Raw genomic sequence first — 17,889 nt, 5'->3', positions numbered from 1 at the left:
AATAGCAGATCTACAAGCGTGCAACACGGTGAGCTTGTAAATCGCTATTTAATTATACATCCAAGTATAGAGAGTATAATTGGTTAATGTAAGTACATAGCACTGCTTCAAACCTTTCTCCAACAATATCTACAATTCTGAGGAACCATGAAAAGTGATCGGTTTTCAGAATGTCATATCAGAAGGGCTTCGAAAAACTACTTCAGAATAAAATATCGGCTGTCGGGTGGAAACCTCAAATGTCCAAAACTGTTACGTTTCAGGATTCAAATTCAAAAATAGCAGATCTACGAGCTCAAAAGGTGTTGCTTTACGCCGAGTTTCGAGCCTGTGTATCTGCTACATTTGATGCTTTCGTGTGACACTAGTGTAGTATGATACATTTGGGACACTAATTTACAAACAAACCCAACAGCAACGATATGATTAGACCTATGATTAGGTACATTTTTACGTTCTGAGTCTAGACAAACATTTTACTATAGGTTTCTATATCCCCACATCTCTGCCCTAAAATAAAAGACCCCTCATAACCTCAAACTTCACTAATAGTCACCAAGCTAAACCTGTTTGGGGTGATAGAAACAGAACTGACACGACACAACAGGCACCAGTCACTACAATCCAGCTTACAGCATTAAAAAAATCAAATAATTTATTTCTGTGTTCTTTTTTTCCCCCCACATTAAATAAAAGCTATTGTTGGACATTTTCAGATCAAAATGAAAAGAGGAGAAAGGGGAAGAGGGGCAGGGAATCAAAAACAAAAATCTGACATGCAAAACGCCCCTTTTTTCTCTCTCCCCTCAGCCCACTTTTATAGATGGCCCGCAGAGTCAGTCAGGGGGCCGGTTCCGGTCGCCCCGAAGCCTGCAAGAGGCCCCTGTAGTTGGTTCTGGTGAGTGGAGCAGCTTAATTGCAGAGTCACGTTTTGCTCATTACATCGGCAGACTGTTCTTTAAGCAAAGGTCTTCCTGGGAGGGGCGGAGGATTGTGGGATTAGGTCTGGGAACGGTTGAGTCCAATTTATACCTTCGTCACGCAGCGGTATCTACTTGCCGAAAGCGACACCGCCATGCACCGTGGTGTACATTGGGCTTTTAGTGTAAGCTAGCAGGTGACGCGATGGCCACCCGAAGTCCATGAAAGTAAAAAGTCCTTCTTGTAAGACACGATTACATTTGAACACTTTAACTGGCAAAACAAGTCACATCTCTTTTTGTGAACACAGTCGAGCCGTGACAAGGAGCAGTTGGTACTGAGTATTGGGTTGTTCTTAGGCATCGCCACAGGCCACGGCTACAGATTTGAGATTGACGACAAAGTCCTTTCAGTTGATGCTCATAGTCTAAGCTGAGCCGTTTGACTCACTGTGGCAGGCTGTAATGCCCATAAAACCTAATGGCACTGCCAGAGTTGCACATGTCACAACATGGAGGGTGTAGAGGGGAGACCCGTTCCACAAAAACCAGAACAAAGACAGTGCGCAACTTATCACCAAACTGCCTCCTCATACACAGCTGGTTAGAAATATTGTAACAGGTTACACCTCTCCTGTCTGTTAAGTCATCGTATGAAAGAGGAGAGCCAGACAGTGATGGGGTACAGACAGTAAAAGGTAAATTCATTAGGATCATGGCCCATATCAAAAGGATAGAAGACCCATACACCTCTAGAAGAAACTCATATTAGACCAAGACGTCGTCATTTTTGATTGTGAGGGGAAGATTTAAGCGGGTTGAGATACTCAATTGCGCATGTTGCCACCCACCAAAAATAGCAGATCTAAATGAATCTTCAGTAAGTGTGACACCAGCGACCAACTAGTAAATATATGCATAAATCCGGAAAGATCCGTCACTGGTTGGTGACGGATAGGCAGAGGAAGTGAACAGCTTCTATAACTCTTCCTCTTTCATTCATGACATAATCTGCTTTACAACCTGGTCATTCTCTTCTAGGCAAAACTCCAAAAATCATCCAAGCACAGAAATTCACCAGAAACCTCAATAATAAAACTCAATCAACCAACCAACCCCCCCCACACCCATCCACAAAATAAAATAAAAACTAAAAACAGATTCACAAAAAAGGTGCTCTCGATATAATCTGATGAACAAAGACCAAACACTCGCATACAAATCTGTAAAATAAAAAAGGGCATGTCTCCCCCCCCACCTCAAACACGCAAACATACACAGGTTGTTGTGTGGGTCGACAGGACTGTAAACATGTACTCTCCCCTTCAGCTCGTGGCCTCGCAGACTCCATTAATTTCGACTGAACTGCACTATTCATTTCCTCAATGCATCTCAGAGAGAGAGGGCTAATCTCAGTTTACCTCTATTTTTTTTTACAGATTTAAGGTTCATGACTGTGCTGAAATGGAAGAATTACATAATTTATCCAATTTCTTTTATTGGAGAAAGTGAGACCATGAGGCCTAATGTATGATGGCATGTCACTCGCCGAAAACTTGCAAAAATATGATATTAATCGATGAATATTGAATATTCACTTTGGACGTCTCACTGGCTGGAACAGGAAAAAACACAGGTGCAATGATCTGTGTGAATTGTAGGCAGGATCAAAGTGCATAGACGTGTAGTTGCATTACTTGACTCACTACTGTTCATCATCTAAACTCAGATTCCACTATAAAAATGTTCAGACCTGTATTGTGGAAGTCATTCAAACGGCAACAATGCACAGAAGGGTTTGCCGTGTTTATTCTCCCTTTCAAGCTTTGCTAACGATCGACACATTTGTCTCCTAGTCCTGTGTTATCAGATCACAAAAAAAAACAGTTCCTTCCAGGCCCATTACTAACTAGTCCTATTGTCCTTGTTAGAAGTGGGCTGGAACAAAAGCCTGCACCATAGAGTGCTGTGGTTTCCCTGTGTGCGGCCTCTGAAAAGTAGAGACAAAATCTAGACAGAACCGATTCCACACGCACACACACTCACTCACGCACACACGCACGCGCACGCACGCACGCACGCACACACACACAAGCAGCAATTGCCAAAAGAAGTGCATCTGACCTTTGTTCATTTTACTATAGTTAAAACTAAGAAAAACAAACAACATTTACTAATGCAAAGTGTCTTTGCCGTGTGGAGAATTGGAGCATCCTGGTGTTACCGTGTTTCCCAGGTGGGTGTCTTTCTGATGTTTGAGAGGTTTGTTACTACTAGTGCATCAAAGTTAGCAGGGCACCTGGCTGGGATGCATGATGCGAGCTGGACTCAAAAGCTGTGGGCAGCCAGCATGAGGTTGTACAGGTGTATAGTGGAACAATCTAGATAAGCCGAGAGTCAACAAAAAATAATAAAATATGAATCTGCTAAGAATACTTTTCTTTTCTTCCTTTTATCGAAATCGCACGCAGCGCAAACACTCTCAGGCGCACGCGCACACACACACACACACACACACAATATTTAAACAAGAATCCAGCATGTTTATAATACTAGCCCCCTCCAGTCTGATGCTGACACCAGAGAGCCAAGTGTCCAGCCTATTAGCAGGCAGAACTCCCGGGCCGTAGTCTGTGTGAGTGGTGCTGGGTATAGTGGCACTTGTAACCAATGAGAATTAAGGATAATTCTACGTGGTAAGAGGGGTAATAGATGGTAGAACGCAACCGATATATTATTTATTTGACTTTTCTTTTAACGAAATAGGTATCGGCAGTTATGTAGCCAATGTGTCCCAATTTTATTTTCAAAAATCTAAAAAGGGAATAGGGCTAAGTGGTTAAATTAAATCAAGTTGATTGTTGATTGTATAATTAACGTTAAACGTTCTTTTCATGTATTGAAGTGTATTAGTTTAATATACATTGTACACTTAATTAAAAAATATATATAATCTGTCAAAATGTTTATTGTTATTTAGCTTTGCTTATAAGTTAAATGTTCTCAATAGAAATTTGATCAAATCAAAGTTTTTCAAATTGAATCAGACCTATAAATCTGGCATCAGTCGGGCTCTGACAGACAGACACAGTAGATAGATAGACCACCCCAAGGGCTCTGTGTAAAAGAACAAACCAGAAAGAGAGTCCGATTCTTCTTTAAGGGACATTTCACTGTGCCTGGCAGTCCATCTGAAGGGGGATGTGGGGGGAAAAATGCAATAAAGAAAGAACATCCACTCATTCCACTCTCCTTTGGGGATTGAGGAACAGAATTATCCACCATTTTGGGGCAAAGTCGGAGCTACTAAGGGGGAGTGATTTGTTTAAGTTACCTGCTTTGCACCAAAAAGTTGTTGTTTACACGGAGGAATGTGTCTGTGTGGCGCGGGGGAAGTCAAGTCCCAGACCAGGCTGAGATTTGTGCATTTGCGAATTGACACATACTCGTCACACGTGTCCCCAGACACGTTCCAATAAAAGCATCGGCCCTGATGCTGGAGACAGGATGGCAAACGGGCGCTGTCCTCGCTTTCAGGACGAGGGACAACACAGATGACACATTATGACGATGCACACAACTCTCAAGTTTTCTTTCCGCCAAAGCAGGCACTAACACGCACATTTTGCATACACAAACACACAAACCACCCACATGTCCTATCTGCGCGCGCACACACACACACACACACACACACACACACACACGCACACGCACACACACGCACCTTTTCCCGAAAACACACGGCAGTACAAACAGTCATTCACACTATAGATTTTTCCATCCTGTCTAACTCACCAAGAAGAAAGGAAAAGAAACACAAAAAGAAACTCCACAACTATTTTCTTCCGAGTCTGCGATGGGTCACCCCCCTCCCCTGCCCTCCCCTCCCCTATGTCATGTGTCCTGGTTTGACTTGGTGTTGGTTTTCCTGTGTTCGGGTGAATAACTGTGGTGCCTCCTTCTCCGAGCAGTGGCGTTTCCACACGGAAAAAACCCCAACATGTGGCCTACCCGCCTCGAGTTGCCTCGCACCTCACTTCCTGGTCAACAAGGGGTCCAAGCTTGAAGGTCTAAAAGGTCATATGGTCCGAGGCAAGGTCATCCAGGACAACCTTCACTGGCCCTCCTCTCCCCACCCACGGCCCTTAACTCCTCCTCTTAGGGTCCAACGACTATAAGGGCCATATTCATAAAAACTTTTGGTGGGATTAATAGTCCGTTTTAAGCCTCAGGATGAGTTCTTTGAAGAGGTCAGAGGACCAAATAAAATACATGGGGCGTGTGTGTCGATGCATATGAACTCTCACACTTTGTTTCTTGTAGGTGTACTGCGTATGAGTACTCTATGCACGTGTGTGTGTGTGTGTGTGTGTGTGTGTGTGTGTGTGTGTGTGTGTGTGTGTGTGTGTGTGTGTGTGTGTGTGGGTATAGTCTGTGTGTGTGTATAGTCTGTGTGTGTAATAGTGTATGCGTGCATGTCAAAAAAAGAAGAAAAAGGGGGGTGAAATGATGGGGCAGGATTGAGGCTGTTGAGCTGATCGTCAAAGGAGGTGAGCAACACTCCACTGCCCACCACACACACCCCCTCTGTCCAATTGCCTTGATTTGTGTTCCTCTAGCGGAGCCACAGTTTGAGTCGCAGGGCATCCACTCCATTCAGGTAGTATCTGAACAGCCGCTTGTCTCGGACAAAGCCTAGGTTCTCATACAGCTTCAGGGCGGACTTGTTGGTGATCTCCGTCTCCAACACCACCTGCGGAGACGGGGACGAGACAGCCATGTCAGTGGACAAGTTTCGGTTTCGATGTCTGAGGCTCTACTTTTGAGCCGAACAAAAGTATATATTTTTTATATATATATTTTTTCCTATCAACAATCACCCAAAGCAGTAGTCGCGATGTAGTGGCAACCTTTTCATGATTGGTTGGCCAACCTGTCACTCAAGGTGGAGCTGTCTGTTCCTTTGCCACGCTAGGACAAAAACAGTCCTTTTCTAGGGCTGGCCTCTAAGCCAAACGATCAGACACAGATGCACTTGTATTCTTTATATTGCTAGGGCAACCACCTGTAAAAAACATTTAATTTCTTGTTTAGCCTTATGTATCTGTATATAAATCCTTGCAATGTCCGACCGGCCTAACAAAAGTATTTTTTACTCTTATGTACAAGACTTGACAGTAAAGGACCTTGAGCTCAACTGTCAAGTTAGTGAGTTAACCACTTTAAACCTGCCGTCCGGGCATGTACAGTTTGTACACGGCCATCTACAAACTCACAACGTCGCACAATGCAACGTGGTCGCGTTGTGAGTTTACGGATCGCCCATTTCCGCCATGTGTTCCGCCATCATACAAAAAACAACTGTATGAAACAGGGCACTCAATGAAGGGGTTTGGAGTGGTTAATGGAGGAACTGATGTATAAATAGACATGGAGCAATATATTCCCTTCCGTCCCAAACTTGTGTTTTGAATGAAATCAGTCAGTCAGCAGATATTTGTTTTGGGATTGTTTTTCTTGTTTTTCTTGTAAGAAAAAATGCACCCAACTCATGTGTCGCTGACTGGTGTGGATGCCGTTGTTGTGAGGCACACAAAGCACCACACACTGAAACTAACTCCACCTTTAGTGTGATTGTAATGATAACGTTCAGGAAAATATGATTTTACATTTCTTTCAGATGCCTGATTGCTAAAAGACAAAAATAATGATGATGAATGAATAAATGCATTTGATCCACATTTGTGTAACCCAACTCAGAAAAAGAAAAGGAACAGCAATACGGTGACATAAAAAGGTCATCCTTTTGTCTGATGCAGCGAAGGGGACAGACACGGAATCAATCTCAAACTGTCCGTGTCAAATTTCTGCTCTATCATTTTGATTTTAAATCATTTCAACAACACAGCTTGGCCCCTTTTGAACCAAAATAACTTTGGTTCTAGAACTGTTTCTGTTCTACATTCTTGGAACCTTGGCACTTTCACGGAGGCGGCTATCATTTTTTGGTTCCAGTTCCGAACCAACTAATATTCAGTGGAAACACTGGTTCAATATTAGGCCTAGGCGGGAAAAAAATAACTGAACCAGTTCAAAAGGGGCCTCTGTGTCGCGTGTAGCTGTATTGTGCATTACATTCACACACATTCATACACCAGGATCGAACTGGGAACCTTGCAGTTCTGTATCTGTACGCGTCTGTTCCCTGTATCTGCATCTATATTCCGTTGGCCCTTGAGGCAGTTCTCTTACCTCGTCACAGTCGCCCTCTACCATGGCATAGATGGCCTTCTTTACCAAGTTAGTACCTGAAACAGAAGGCGCACAGTTCAGCCAAACCACATAGATAAGAAGCACACAATGGCCAGTGTAAGCAGCCCTTGGGTTTGTATATTGTTCTTGTTTACTTCAGAAGTTCCTTTCACAGAGCACGCTACGGAAAGTGACTGAGCACACTGGCAGAACATGTACGTATAACTTATTTAACCCATTTTGGGGCCGGGAACCCCTTTTGGTGTTTAAAGCATTATGTTATACTTTAGCTATTGAAAAATAGCAGATCTACAAGCTCATAGCGCGGCACCGAGTGCCGCGCTATGAACTTGTAGATCTGCTATTTTTGAAAAGTCGTGAAAATGTGCCTCATTATTACAGAGTGAACATTTTAACTCAAATATTTGCTTCTGGGGAGGTCCCTGGAACAACATATTTTCAGAAAACATATAGTTTTTGGGGTCCTTGACATGAAATATTGAGCACCACTGATACAAGAAACATTAGGTTTTTCAGAAAACGGTCAGGATTTTGAAGACATTTTTTAAATGTTGACGTCAGGCCTAAACGGGTTAAAGACATTTGCAATAAACAGGGCTCACTCTTTGTACAATGCAGTACATTGATCAGTTGTCAGTGCAGCATACCACAAGTCACTGCAGTACAGTGTAGCACATAAAAGTGTAGTAGTGTACAACAGAGTGTAATACAGTATAGTGCCGTGCCATATCTCTCTGCCAACATATTGCAATCCTGGCATGCTGCCGTGCCTAAGTTGGCCCCTGACTGCCCCACGCATCGTGGAAATACTTTCTGAAATGTACAGTTTAGTAGTCTGAACTCAATGTCCTGCGTTTTGTTGAAGAAACTGACGGTTAAATAGCCTATCAACGGTCTACGCTCTACTAGAGATGCGGGGGGAAGTCCAAAGCACCAGTAAAGAAGCATTTTCCTGTACGAAGAGCAAACTAAGGTTTATATTATAGTGTATGTACTGTAACCCAATCAAAAGAGCATATTGTTGCGACTCCATCATAGTCAGCTTGCTTGGTGATGAAGAAGTTGGTCATGGCCAAGTACTTGATGACTTTCTCTCCTGGTGTGGGGATGCCTTTCTCTAACTGAATGTCTCGAAAACCAAGGAAATGTGTGTAGACTTCAGGAGATCCCCCCCAGTTCCCCAGAACAGTGTTGTCCATGGTGAGCAAGTCGACCTGGTGAACACTTACAAATACCTGAAATTCGATGTGAACTGTGAAATATTGTGCAAGAAACGCCTCTTTTGCTTGAGGCAGCTCGCCAAATTTCAGATTGACAAATCCCTTATGAAACTGTTCTACAGTGCTTTTATTGAGTCAGTTATCTCCTTCTCCATCATTTGTTGGTATGGAAACCTAAACATAAAAGGACAAAAACCATCTTGGTACGATTGTGAGAACGACCTCAAAGATTGCCGGAGTTAATTTCAGTAGTCCAAGTATTTAAAAATCAGGTGCTTAAGAAAGCCAAGTCCATTTGTACAGACAACTCCCATCCCCTCAGCTCTGAGTTCAAGCTGCTTCCCTCTGGCCTTCGCCTAAAAGTTCCAGGGGCCAAAAGCAATAGGTAGAAGTTCTCCTTCGTGCCTGTAGCTATCCAGGCTCTAAATGCCGATAGGAGGAGTTAACTTGTCACCTGACTCGCTTGTATGAATTATTTATACAACTGTTATGAAAATGTTATGAATTATGATGTTACACTGATACCTTGAACTGCCATCCTGTTTTATTGTTCTATGTGTACTGTGTGCCTTTTTACTGTGTTTTTGTGTTTCATGTTACCTGCCTGTGTTATGCCTTGCTGTAAACCAAATCGCCCCACGGGGAAAAACAAATAAATTAACCTGAACCTGAATTTTGGATATAGAGGGTATGCGCGTGACATCATCATCAAACCAGGAAGTTATGCAGGAACGCCTACTGAGTGGCAAAAAACTACTTTCTGGCCCATACATCCACACAGAAAAGTCATATCTGATTGCATTAAACAACATTAAACGATGTTAAACTCACTTTGCCTGTTGCTTTGCCACCCGATTTGCCACTCGATGTGCCATTCACTTTAAGCATGCGCATACTCTCTATATACGAGATATTGCAGTTACAGAATTCATATTGGAATGTAATTTCACTCTCTTGTTTGCTCGCTAACTTACCTCTCTCTCTTTCTGTCACTCTCTCTGTCTCGCACATAGGCACGTCAACAAGGAAATGTGAAAGAAAGTATTCGAGACAAGAGTATGGAAATTCTTGACAATAATCCACGGATGAATAAAGTTATTTTTTGCAGCTAATGTCTTACTTACGCCAGCATTGTTGTTGTGAAGCAGTTTTTACTAAAGAACCATTTGGCGGATTTAGCTGCGGTTGCTGTGGGTAACCGCAGTTTAGGGTGGATTTGGGTCAATGCAATATAGTATAAATTAATATTGGATAAACCGCAGGTGAAATAATGCGGAAAATAAATTAATGGCATCTATCTTTAGGCCTATTATAGCTTTTAAAGACGCACAAAATCTCGCCATGCGTGCGTTAGTATTTTACAACATTACATAATTTTCCTCCTAGCACAAATTAGACGCCTATACACGTTGGCTTGCGACGGGTCCTTGCAAAACAACAACACAGTGGTCTTCTAGGCTACAGGCAGCTAGGCTAACAGGCAGCTATAGTGAGAGTCTGAGAGAAACTTAAAACTAAATAAAAAAAGAAGGGAGGAATATAAGTTTGGCGTGGGACTGGGAGTGATTTAATTTCTTAACCGTGCCGACGATGGGCCGGCTGGATATGCCTAAACATGTTGTGATGTGAGAATGTGAATGAACGTGGACGGCTTGTTACCATGGATATGGAAATATACAACCATTACATAACATTTGTGAACTGTGACAGTGGTGAGGGACATATTGTTTGTACGTATGCATAAGTACGTATAAGTAGCTGATCTACAAGCTCACAACTACAAGCTCACTGTCACAACGCGTCGCAGCGACGCATTGGGACACGATTCGGGTGACAAAAAAGCTCATCCGCAGGTCTCTAGTAGGGGAAGAAGTGCTTTGGTGCGACTGTCAGAGGGAGGATTCATGGGCGGTGACAAAGTCAAACCCAGTATATATATTGATCTAAAAATGAGAAAAAACAACCAGGTGCTCACAGGAGATAAAAGTAGTAAAATTATGAAGTGCTGGTGGTAATTCTAGGATCAGTACTGTGGGAAGTAACACTGGATAAATCAGAGAGCTGAGCTCTCCAAGTGCTGGAGTGTGTGAGGTTTTGCGTCCCTAGGGAGACGCCCGAGAGGCATCCTAACCAGATGCCCAAACCACCTAAGATGGCTCCTTTCCAGGTGAAGAAGCAGCGACTCTACTCCGAGTCTCTCTTGTGTGACTGAACTTCTCACCTTATCTCTAAGGGAGATGCCAGCCACCCGTCGAAGAAAACTCATTTCGGCCGCTTGTATTCGCGACCTTATTCTTTTGGTCATGACCCACATGACCATATGGCTTGGATTATTTTTTATTTACATTAGGACAAGTTTGGGGGACTACAACGATGAAACAAAAGCGGGGAGGAGGTGGGACATCCGCATTACTCACGGACCGGCTAAGTTTTCAGTGCTTCCTTTGCGCAGACTGTATGACAGAAGGACTTGAGATTTCTGTCAGTCAACACAGCTGGCTCGAGACGAGAGACTACACTACAATGCAGTGCAAAAGTGGCTGAAGGACTCACCGATGCTTTTCCTCCTGTGCTTGGAGTCCACAGCCAGCATGGCAATGTAGCCGCGACGGAACATTTTCTTGTGCATGTCCAACTTACACACGATGGCTCCAACACACTCCTGCTCCACCATGGCCTGAGACACACACAAACACACAAACAAATATGTTATTCCTTGGTTCATCTTCAAAGCATTTTATGACAGGAAAGAGAGGCTAGAGAGAGGGGAAACACGCGATACAAGTCTTGTGCCGTACTCGAACACCAGCACGTTGTAATTATGTGGTCGTGTCAGCTCAATAACTTGGTTGAGCCACCAGGACATCCTCTCTCTCTCACGCACGCACGGACGGACGCACGTTCGTTCGTGGACAGACTCCTGGAGTGACCGGTGCAAGCTCAGCTCCCTCTGCCAACACAGTAGCTGACCCGTCTCTGACCCTGGTTGCGAAGCATTTCCTCTTGTCATGTGCTGCGTTCAAGTCAACAGTGGATTTTCAGCCTCCAAGTGAGAAGAGATGGTGACATGACATCATAAGCAGTCACACTGTGGTTCTGAACATTTCGTACAAGAAAGTCTCCACACTAACACAGATTTATTTAAGTAACAGATTTTCATTTGATTACATCATGGCAAACTTTTGATCCAGCAGCCAGTCTAGGTTTCATAGTAGGTTTACCTTTTTCTCATTTGTTATTGTTATTACTGTGAACATATTTTGGTAGGTATGAGACTAGGATTTATATTCTATGGCTATTCCACTGTTAAGACGGAGGTTCTTAGCTTACATGTATGATTCTTGATATACAGGTAGAGCAGGTCGTCCAATGATCCGTGGCTCCCGGCTCCTACTGTCCACATGTCGAAGTGTCCTTGGGCAAGACACTGAACCCTACATTGCCTCCAATGTGTTGGTCGGTGTGAGCTTGCCACCATTGGTGAGTGTGAATGTGGGATGCTGGCGTCGACTGTTCGCCGCTTCACCTCCCAATGTATGAATGAATGAACCATTGTAACCAAATTTTGCACACACACACTCCCTGGATGCCAACGATGAACCTCTGCCCAAAATTTTCCAGAACGGCCTGTTATAGCGCCACCAGGAGGCCAACTTTTGTAAAACACATTACTCCTCCAGATTCTGTCCAAAAATCCCACAAATCGTTACACAGTATCTCTATAGTCATGTGTTCAAGACGGATCTGTCTGATATTTCATATTCCATCCTAATTGGCTAACATTGGCTTTCAAAGTTTGCAGGATTGGCCCGTTTTGAACACAAAGCCTCAAATCATGAATGCAGCGTACAATTTACGTGAAATATTTCACAGACTTTCCTACTAGGCTGAGGAATGGAATATATCCCACCCTTTTCATATTGGCCTGTTATAGCGCCACCACCAACAGGTGGATTTTTGCTAAACACATTTTTGGAACAAAATGCCTGAAATCAGCCAATTGCCATCCAAGGCGTAAGAAGAAATGGCACCCTTTTCACATTGGCCTATTATAGCGCCACCAGGAGGCCACAACCTGACCCAGAAGGATAATGTATTACCATGTGTTGTTCTTGCTTATTGTGTCTGCTAAATGCCTTAATTGTAAATTGTATTGCTATTTGCTCTTAACCAGAAAAGCACCGACGGAAACCCTCTCGTGAAAGTATCACAAGAACTAAGGGCAGGCGGAGTAATTCTACAGATTTGGAGTAGATAGTGTTATATCAGTCCTGTCATGATGCCGCCCAATCCAACAAGGATAGTCTCTTCAAACAAATCATTTCTTTAGTACCTTTTATCGATTTATAGTCTATACAATTCTGATCGTAACATCTTCATATAGAATGAAATGAGGGCAACATGTTAGTCATGAATAGGGTTGGGATCCTTTAGGATTTTACCGATTCCTGAGTGATTCCCTCTGAACGGTCCGATTCCTTAACAATTGCTATATATGTTTTTATATTTCATTAAAAATGTTAATAAACAGTAAACACAAATTCACTCATAAACACAGTATTGCATACATTACTGCAGTAGTACTCAAACAGAGGTCCAGGGAGGGACCTCTGGGTTACTTGAGGGGGTTCCATTTCCAACTCTGAGAGTGTACAATAGAACCAAATGAACTTGTGTACACTCTCAGAGTTATGGTGGTCCTTGAAATTAAAACGTTTGAGAACCACTGGTATTATAATTGTATAACAGACGTGAAGCCCACAATACACATACCATACCATACTAGACAGTTTCATAAAACGGTTCCAAATGTGATCATGGAACAGATTCCGGTTCCTGAGTTTTGGTCGGATCCGCTTCCTCCAATTCTGGATCCCAACCCTAGCAATGAATGCAGTGTGCCATTGTCACCAAGTATGCATTTATTGAAGTCTCCCAAACTAAAGTAAAGAAAATATGTCAGCTTCTGCTAAATACGCTGTCCTGGCTGCAGCAGCAGCGTCCAAGGGCGCTATAATAAAAACTCCCTGTCAGGCCTTGTGCACTGAGGGATATTTATAAGTGCTAGTTGTTGGCTGTACTGTGTATTTGTGTACGTGGGCCAAGACTACATAGCACCACTGTGTTGCTGCCTCCTGTGACTGACAGGCTGACAGGTGATTATTTAAGTGCACTGGCCAGGCAATGCACTATACATACCAACTCCAGCAGTAGACACACCCTATATCTGTCGGATAAACACTGAGAGGTTGCAGTTATACCTTCTCACCACTCACCAGCGATGACAGAATACAGGCTTAGACAACACACCTATTATGGGCAAGTCAAAATAGCCATCTGCGTGGGGAAACGGGTCTTAAGAAGACAAGACAACCGGCTCAGATCATAATGCAGCTTGAATATAATGATCTCCATACAAGCAGTCAGAGGAACAAAGCTGGGAACACAGCTGGTAAAGAAGATGGTTCTACTCACCAGAAAGCAGAGCTGGGGCCAGTTGTGGATGAAGTACCTATAAGTGTAAATGGAATAAGGCTCAGACAAGTCCTTGGTGATCAGTCTCATGATCCATGGCATCTGTAACTCGGACTCGTAGCGGACGTAATGGATCCCGTGGCTCTCTTCCGAGGCGCTTTTCGGGTTCAGGTCCAGTCTCGCCAGCTCTGCCGCGGGGGGCTGCTGCTGCGGTGCTACCGCCGGGCCGAGGCGTGTCTCGACATCCCAGTCGCCGCCGTGATGATCGGGGGGCTCGCTCGGTGGTCGCGGCGGTTCCGTGGGGGGGCAACACTCCCCGGTGTCCAGGTAGCTTTGCACAGAGTCAGTTCTTGTGATACTCGGCATTCCGTTCATGGTGGTGTTGTTCAAGAGACTAGTAGGGTGGCCGCCGGTGCTTTTCGAACGGGGGCCTCCTTCGTGGTGGTAATGCTCGCTGTTGTTTGTGTCGCTCGGTGTCCCCTCCGCCTCCACTGCGCTGTCACAGTTGTCATCGGACGGTCTGCTAGGATTGTCGGGTCGGTTGTCTGTGCGCTGCTGGCGGCTGTCAGCGTCCTCCGGGGGGCTGATCATGCCGTTCAGCTGCTGCTGTTCCTGGGCTTGCATCTTGAGGTGGAGCGCCGTCGGGTTAGAGTGCGACGACAACATGTTTTTCTGATTTTTCTTGATCGCCTGTCGCTTGTCCTCCTCGCCGACCTGCGACTCCTCGGGGACGGGGTCCTCCCTGCCGTGGCCCGTCTGCCCGTCCTCCCCAGAATCCACGCTCCTACCCCCGGGGAAGGGAGTAATTTCGGCCGGGGATGCAGGCAATGCGCTACTAGGCCCAGTCGGCACTGTAGCCATCCCACCGCATTAAGGTGGAGATTTGCACTTTGATGGCGTTGTACGCGATTGCATTCACGGCGTGGAGGGTCTTCGCTGACAAGAACACAAGTCACTTCTCCGAATATTTCATAAATCCGAGGATTCGTGCGGCGGTACGGGTTTCCCCTGCGACGTTTGTCGTTGCTTTCTCCTCGATATTTCCCAGCTGCCGGAAAGTGCTGTCGAAGCAAATGTCATTGCGACAGCGAGCAGTGCACAGGGGAGCCGCTTTACGACAGTGGTGGTGAAATGCATCTTGTGATCCTTGTGATGCATGCTCATTGCTCACATATTATGACCTGTCCTAATTCCTAAATGCATAATATTGTATCACTGGCCTATTCACATTTATTTATTTTACACAAAGTTTTAATTGTATTAAAAAGTTAACAACTCAGTCACACACTTGACTTATTTGTTTCTTCAAATAACGGAGATTGCATGCAAAGTGTGTCACTGCATGTGCAAATTCACATTTATATTAATTTTGTATAATGCGATTATGAGATAGTAACAGGCTACAGCACCAGTATGGGATATGTGTGGTGTGGCTCAGTGGCTGCAGCAAGACCATTGGAGTAAGTAAGTATTCTGAAACCCCTAAAAGTGTAGAGTTAGTAGAAAGTAATTGGTGTGACTGTGATCAACTGTCGACCTTCAACGAGTTTTATACTACAGTAACATGAAGTTAAAGTGTGCATTGTGGTGAGATAATGATGCCATACCAGTAGAGGGCGCCCTCCAAGTTGAAGTTATACCGTCTTGTAGTTTTTATTTATTTATTATTTATTTTACCTTAATTTATATATAGGTGAATCCCATTCATTGAGATACTATGGGAGTCCTGTTTGTTCAGTACAAAAATGATGTATTGTAATGCGATAGTTTGTCCACTAGATGTCGCCCTTGTCTTACTGGTAGGTAACCATGCAGTTGAAGACGTTACCACAGAAACTCAAAACAAGGCTAATTTCATTTCATTCATTTGTTTGTTTGATTGTTCTTTTGTTATTACGTCTATTACATTTTTTTATTGGCGGTTTTCCTCTTTTAGTTTAGTTTCATGACTTTCTGGTCATTTTAGTTTTTCTGCACACCAATTTCTCTGTAGTCTGGATTGGTTTTTGCAATAGGTAGGCTATACCTATTAGCTGGTGACCGCTAGAACCCCCCTCAAGAACCCATGGGTTCCCTGGACCACACTTTGAGAACCACTCAGCTAGAGACTGCATTTCAGCACTGGACAGCTACCGCTGTCTTTCTGTGATATTCCTAACGTTTGGTGATTGTTGTAGGCTAGCCTTTTTATATCACAAATTCTAATTTCAATAAGATAACATTGTCAAACTAATAATGGAATCGATTGGTGACTGAATACTGTCTCCATGTGGCAGGATGATCCCCTGTTCTCCCAATCTCCTTGTCTCCACTGGCACTCATCATTCCTATAGTTATTATGGCCAGGCTGGCATTAGTAGGCCTACTTTATTAATAATTTCTGCTTTATTCAGGTAAGAAAAGAGAGAACAAAATGTCGGTATTAGCAGGAGGCATTTAACCACTTGAGACAAATGACCACGTTGGAAATAAGTCACCGACTATACTGTATATTGTTGCTGAATTAAAAATGAAGGACACTGGTGTAAACAAGTCTTAGTGCTTTTTCTGGTTTTATCCTCGTAGGAGTTTTTGTACCTGTACTTTCATTGAACTGTACCCATTCTACAAACTGTGAAGTGTGAATACAAATCAATCAATTGTGTTTTATCCTTGATGTTTCCCCTAGAGCTGCTTGGGAAATGGAAGGTTCCAAGTTTGATGCCCGGCTCAGGGTAAGTGTCCGTGAGCAAGACAGACACTGAGCCCCTAACTGCTCCTGATGACCAGAGCAGGTTGTTGCCTTGCATACATGGTTTCAACCGCCATCTGTGTGTGTGAATGTGTTAATTTAATTCAGAGCAAATTGATTTTTTTGCTGATGGGTTCCCAGATTGGGGTGAATGTAATGCACATTGTAAAGCGTTTTGGATAATGGCGCTATATAAAACATAGTTCCTCGATATACTATAGGCTAATAAGTTAACAATTACTACTACCACCCAGTTTTAATCTGCATTGTGGTTTAACACCCCTAGGTGCCGGTGTTGCTCTATGATACTCAAAAGTCCAGGCAGACTTTCAAAGAAAGAGTTATAAAAGCATCATGTGCTTTCTGCTTTCACATCTCTGAACAGGTGAGCACACACTTGCACACATAACAGACTTAACAGTAGTTCACTGAATAGCAGGTATGCATGAACACATGGAGCCAAGATGCAGACAGACAGACAGACAGACAGACAGACAGACAGACAGACAGACAGACAGATAGATATACCTGTGTGACAGTTAAAGCCATAAAGATAAAAGGAGAGAAATGAACAGAAAGAGAATAAGAATGAAAACAAAATGTAGAGAGAGAGAAAGAGAGAGACCGTAATTCGAAATGGGGGGGGGGGGCTGAGAACTGGGTGAAGAGACATGCACTATCAGTTCCTCTCTTCAAATCTCCTTTACGGGCCGATCTGCTCAGACACACTCCTCTTAATTACTTTCTCTATCACTAAGAGAGCTGTGACTGGGCTTGAGAGCATCATTTTCTTGCCAGAGACAGTTGGCTGCTGTGAGCCCATATATACTCCAGTCTCTGGGTCCTCCTCTGTATACCTGTTTTCACCCCCCATCTCCCTTTATTCCTTTCTGTGTTTCAGTCTCTGCTGCTGTCGTCTTTTTCGTAGCTCTGTTGTTGTTCTTGATGTTGCTGTGATGGTGGTGTCTCCCTTTCATTCCAAATATCTCTAGGGCTTGAGTTGCATGGCATGGCCATGTTGCCTCAGTGATTAGCGCAGTTGGCAGTGGCACACACTCCTGTTTATCTATATGGCGATGGCCGTGTGTGTGTGTGTGTGTGTGTGTGTGTGTGTGTGTGTGTGTGTGTGTGTGTGTGTGTGTGTGTGTGTGTGTGTGTGTGTGTGTGTGTGTGTGTGTGTGTGTGTGTTGAGGGACGTCTTCCAAAAGGTACACACATGTAACGCTCGTAAAAGGTCATGTTGTTTGGTACATACTAGCCCATCCTT

At 43.8% G+C, this 17,889-nt stretch overlaps 1 protein-coding gene across 1 annotated transcript; it reads right to left on the bottom strand.

The window, feature by feature from the left end:
* Positions 1-4,822: 4,822 nt before the first annotated feature.
* LOC306941399 (uncharacterized protein) lies at positions 4,823-14,989 on the bottom strand. Its single transcript, XM_079526842.1, has 4 exons — positions 13,892-14,989; positions 10,970-11,093; positions 7,176-7,231; positions 4,823-5,676 (listed from the first exon to the last, which is right to left on the bottom strand). Exons 1-4 carry the CDS (start codon positions 14,750-14,752, stop codon positions 5,539-5,541), a joined length of 1,179 nt encoding a protein of 392 aa, XP_079382968.1. The 5' UTR covers positions 14,753-14,989; the 3' UTR covers positions 4,823-5,538.
* Between the last annotated feature and the right edge of the window lie 2,900 nt (positions 14,990-17,889).

The sequence above is a fragment of the Electrona antarctica genome (genome assembly GCF_951216825.1).
Source record: "Electrona antarctica genome assembly, chromosome: 17".
Taxonomy (NCBI): Eukaryota; Metazoa; Chordata; class Actinopteri; order Myctophiformes; family Myctophidae; genus Electrona; species Electrona antarctica.
This window is presented reverse-complemented; position numbering and strand designations above follow the sequence as displayed.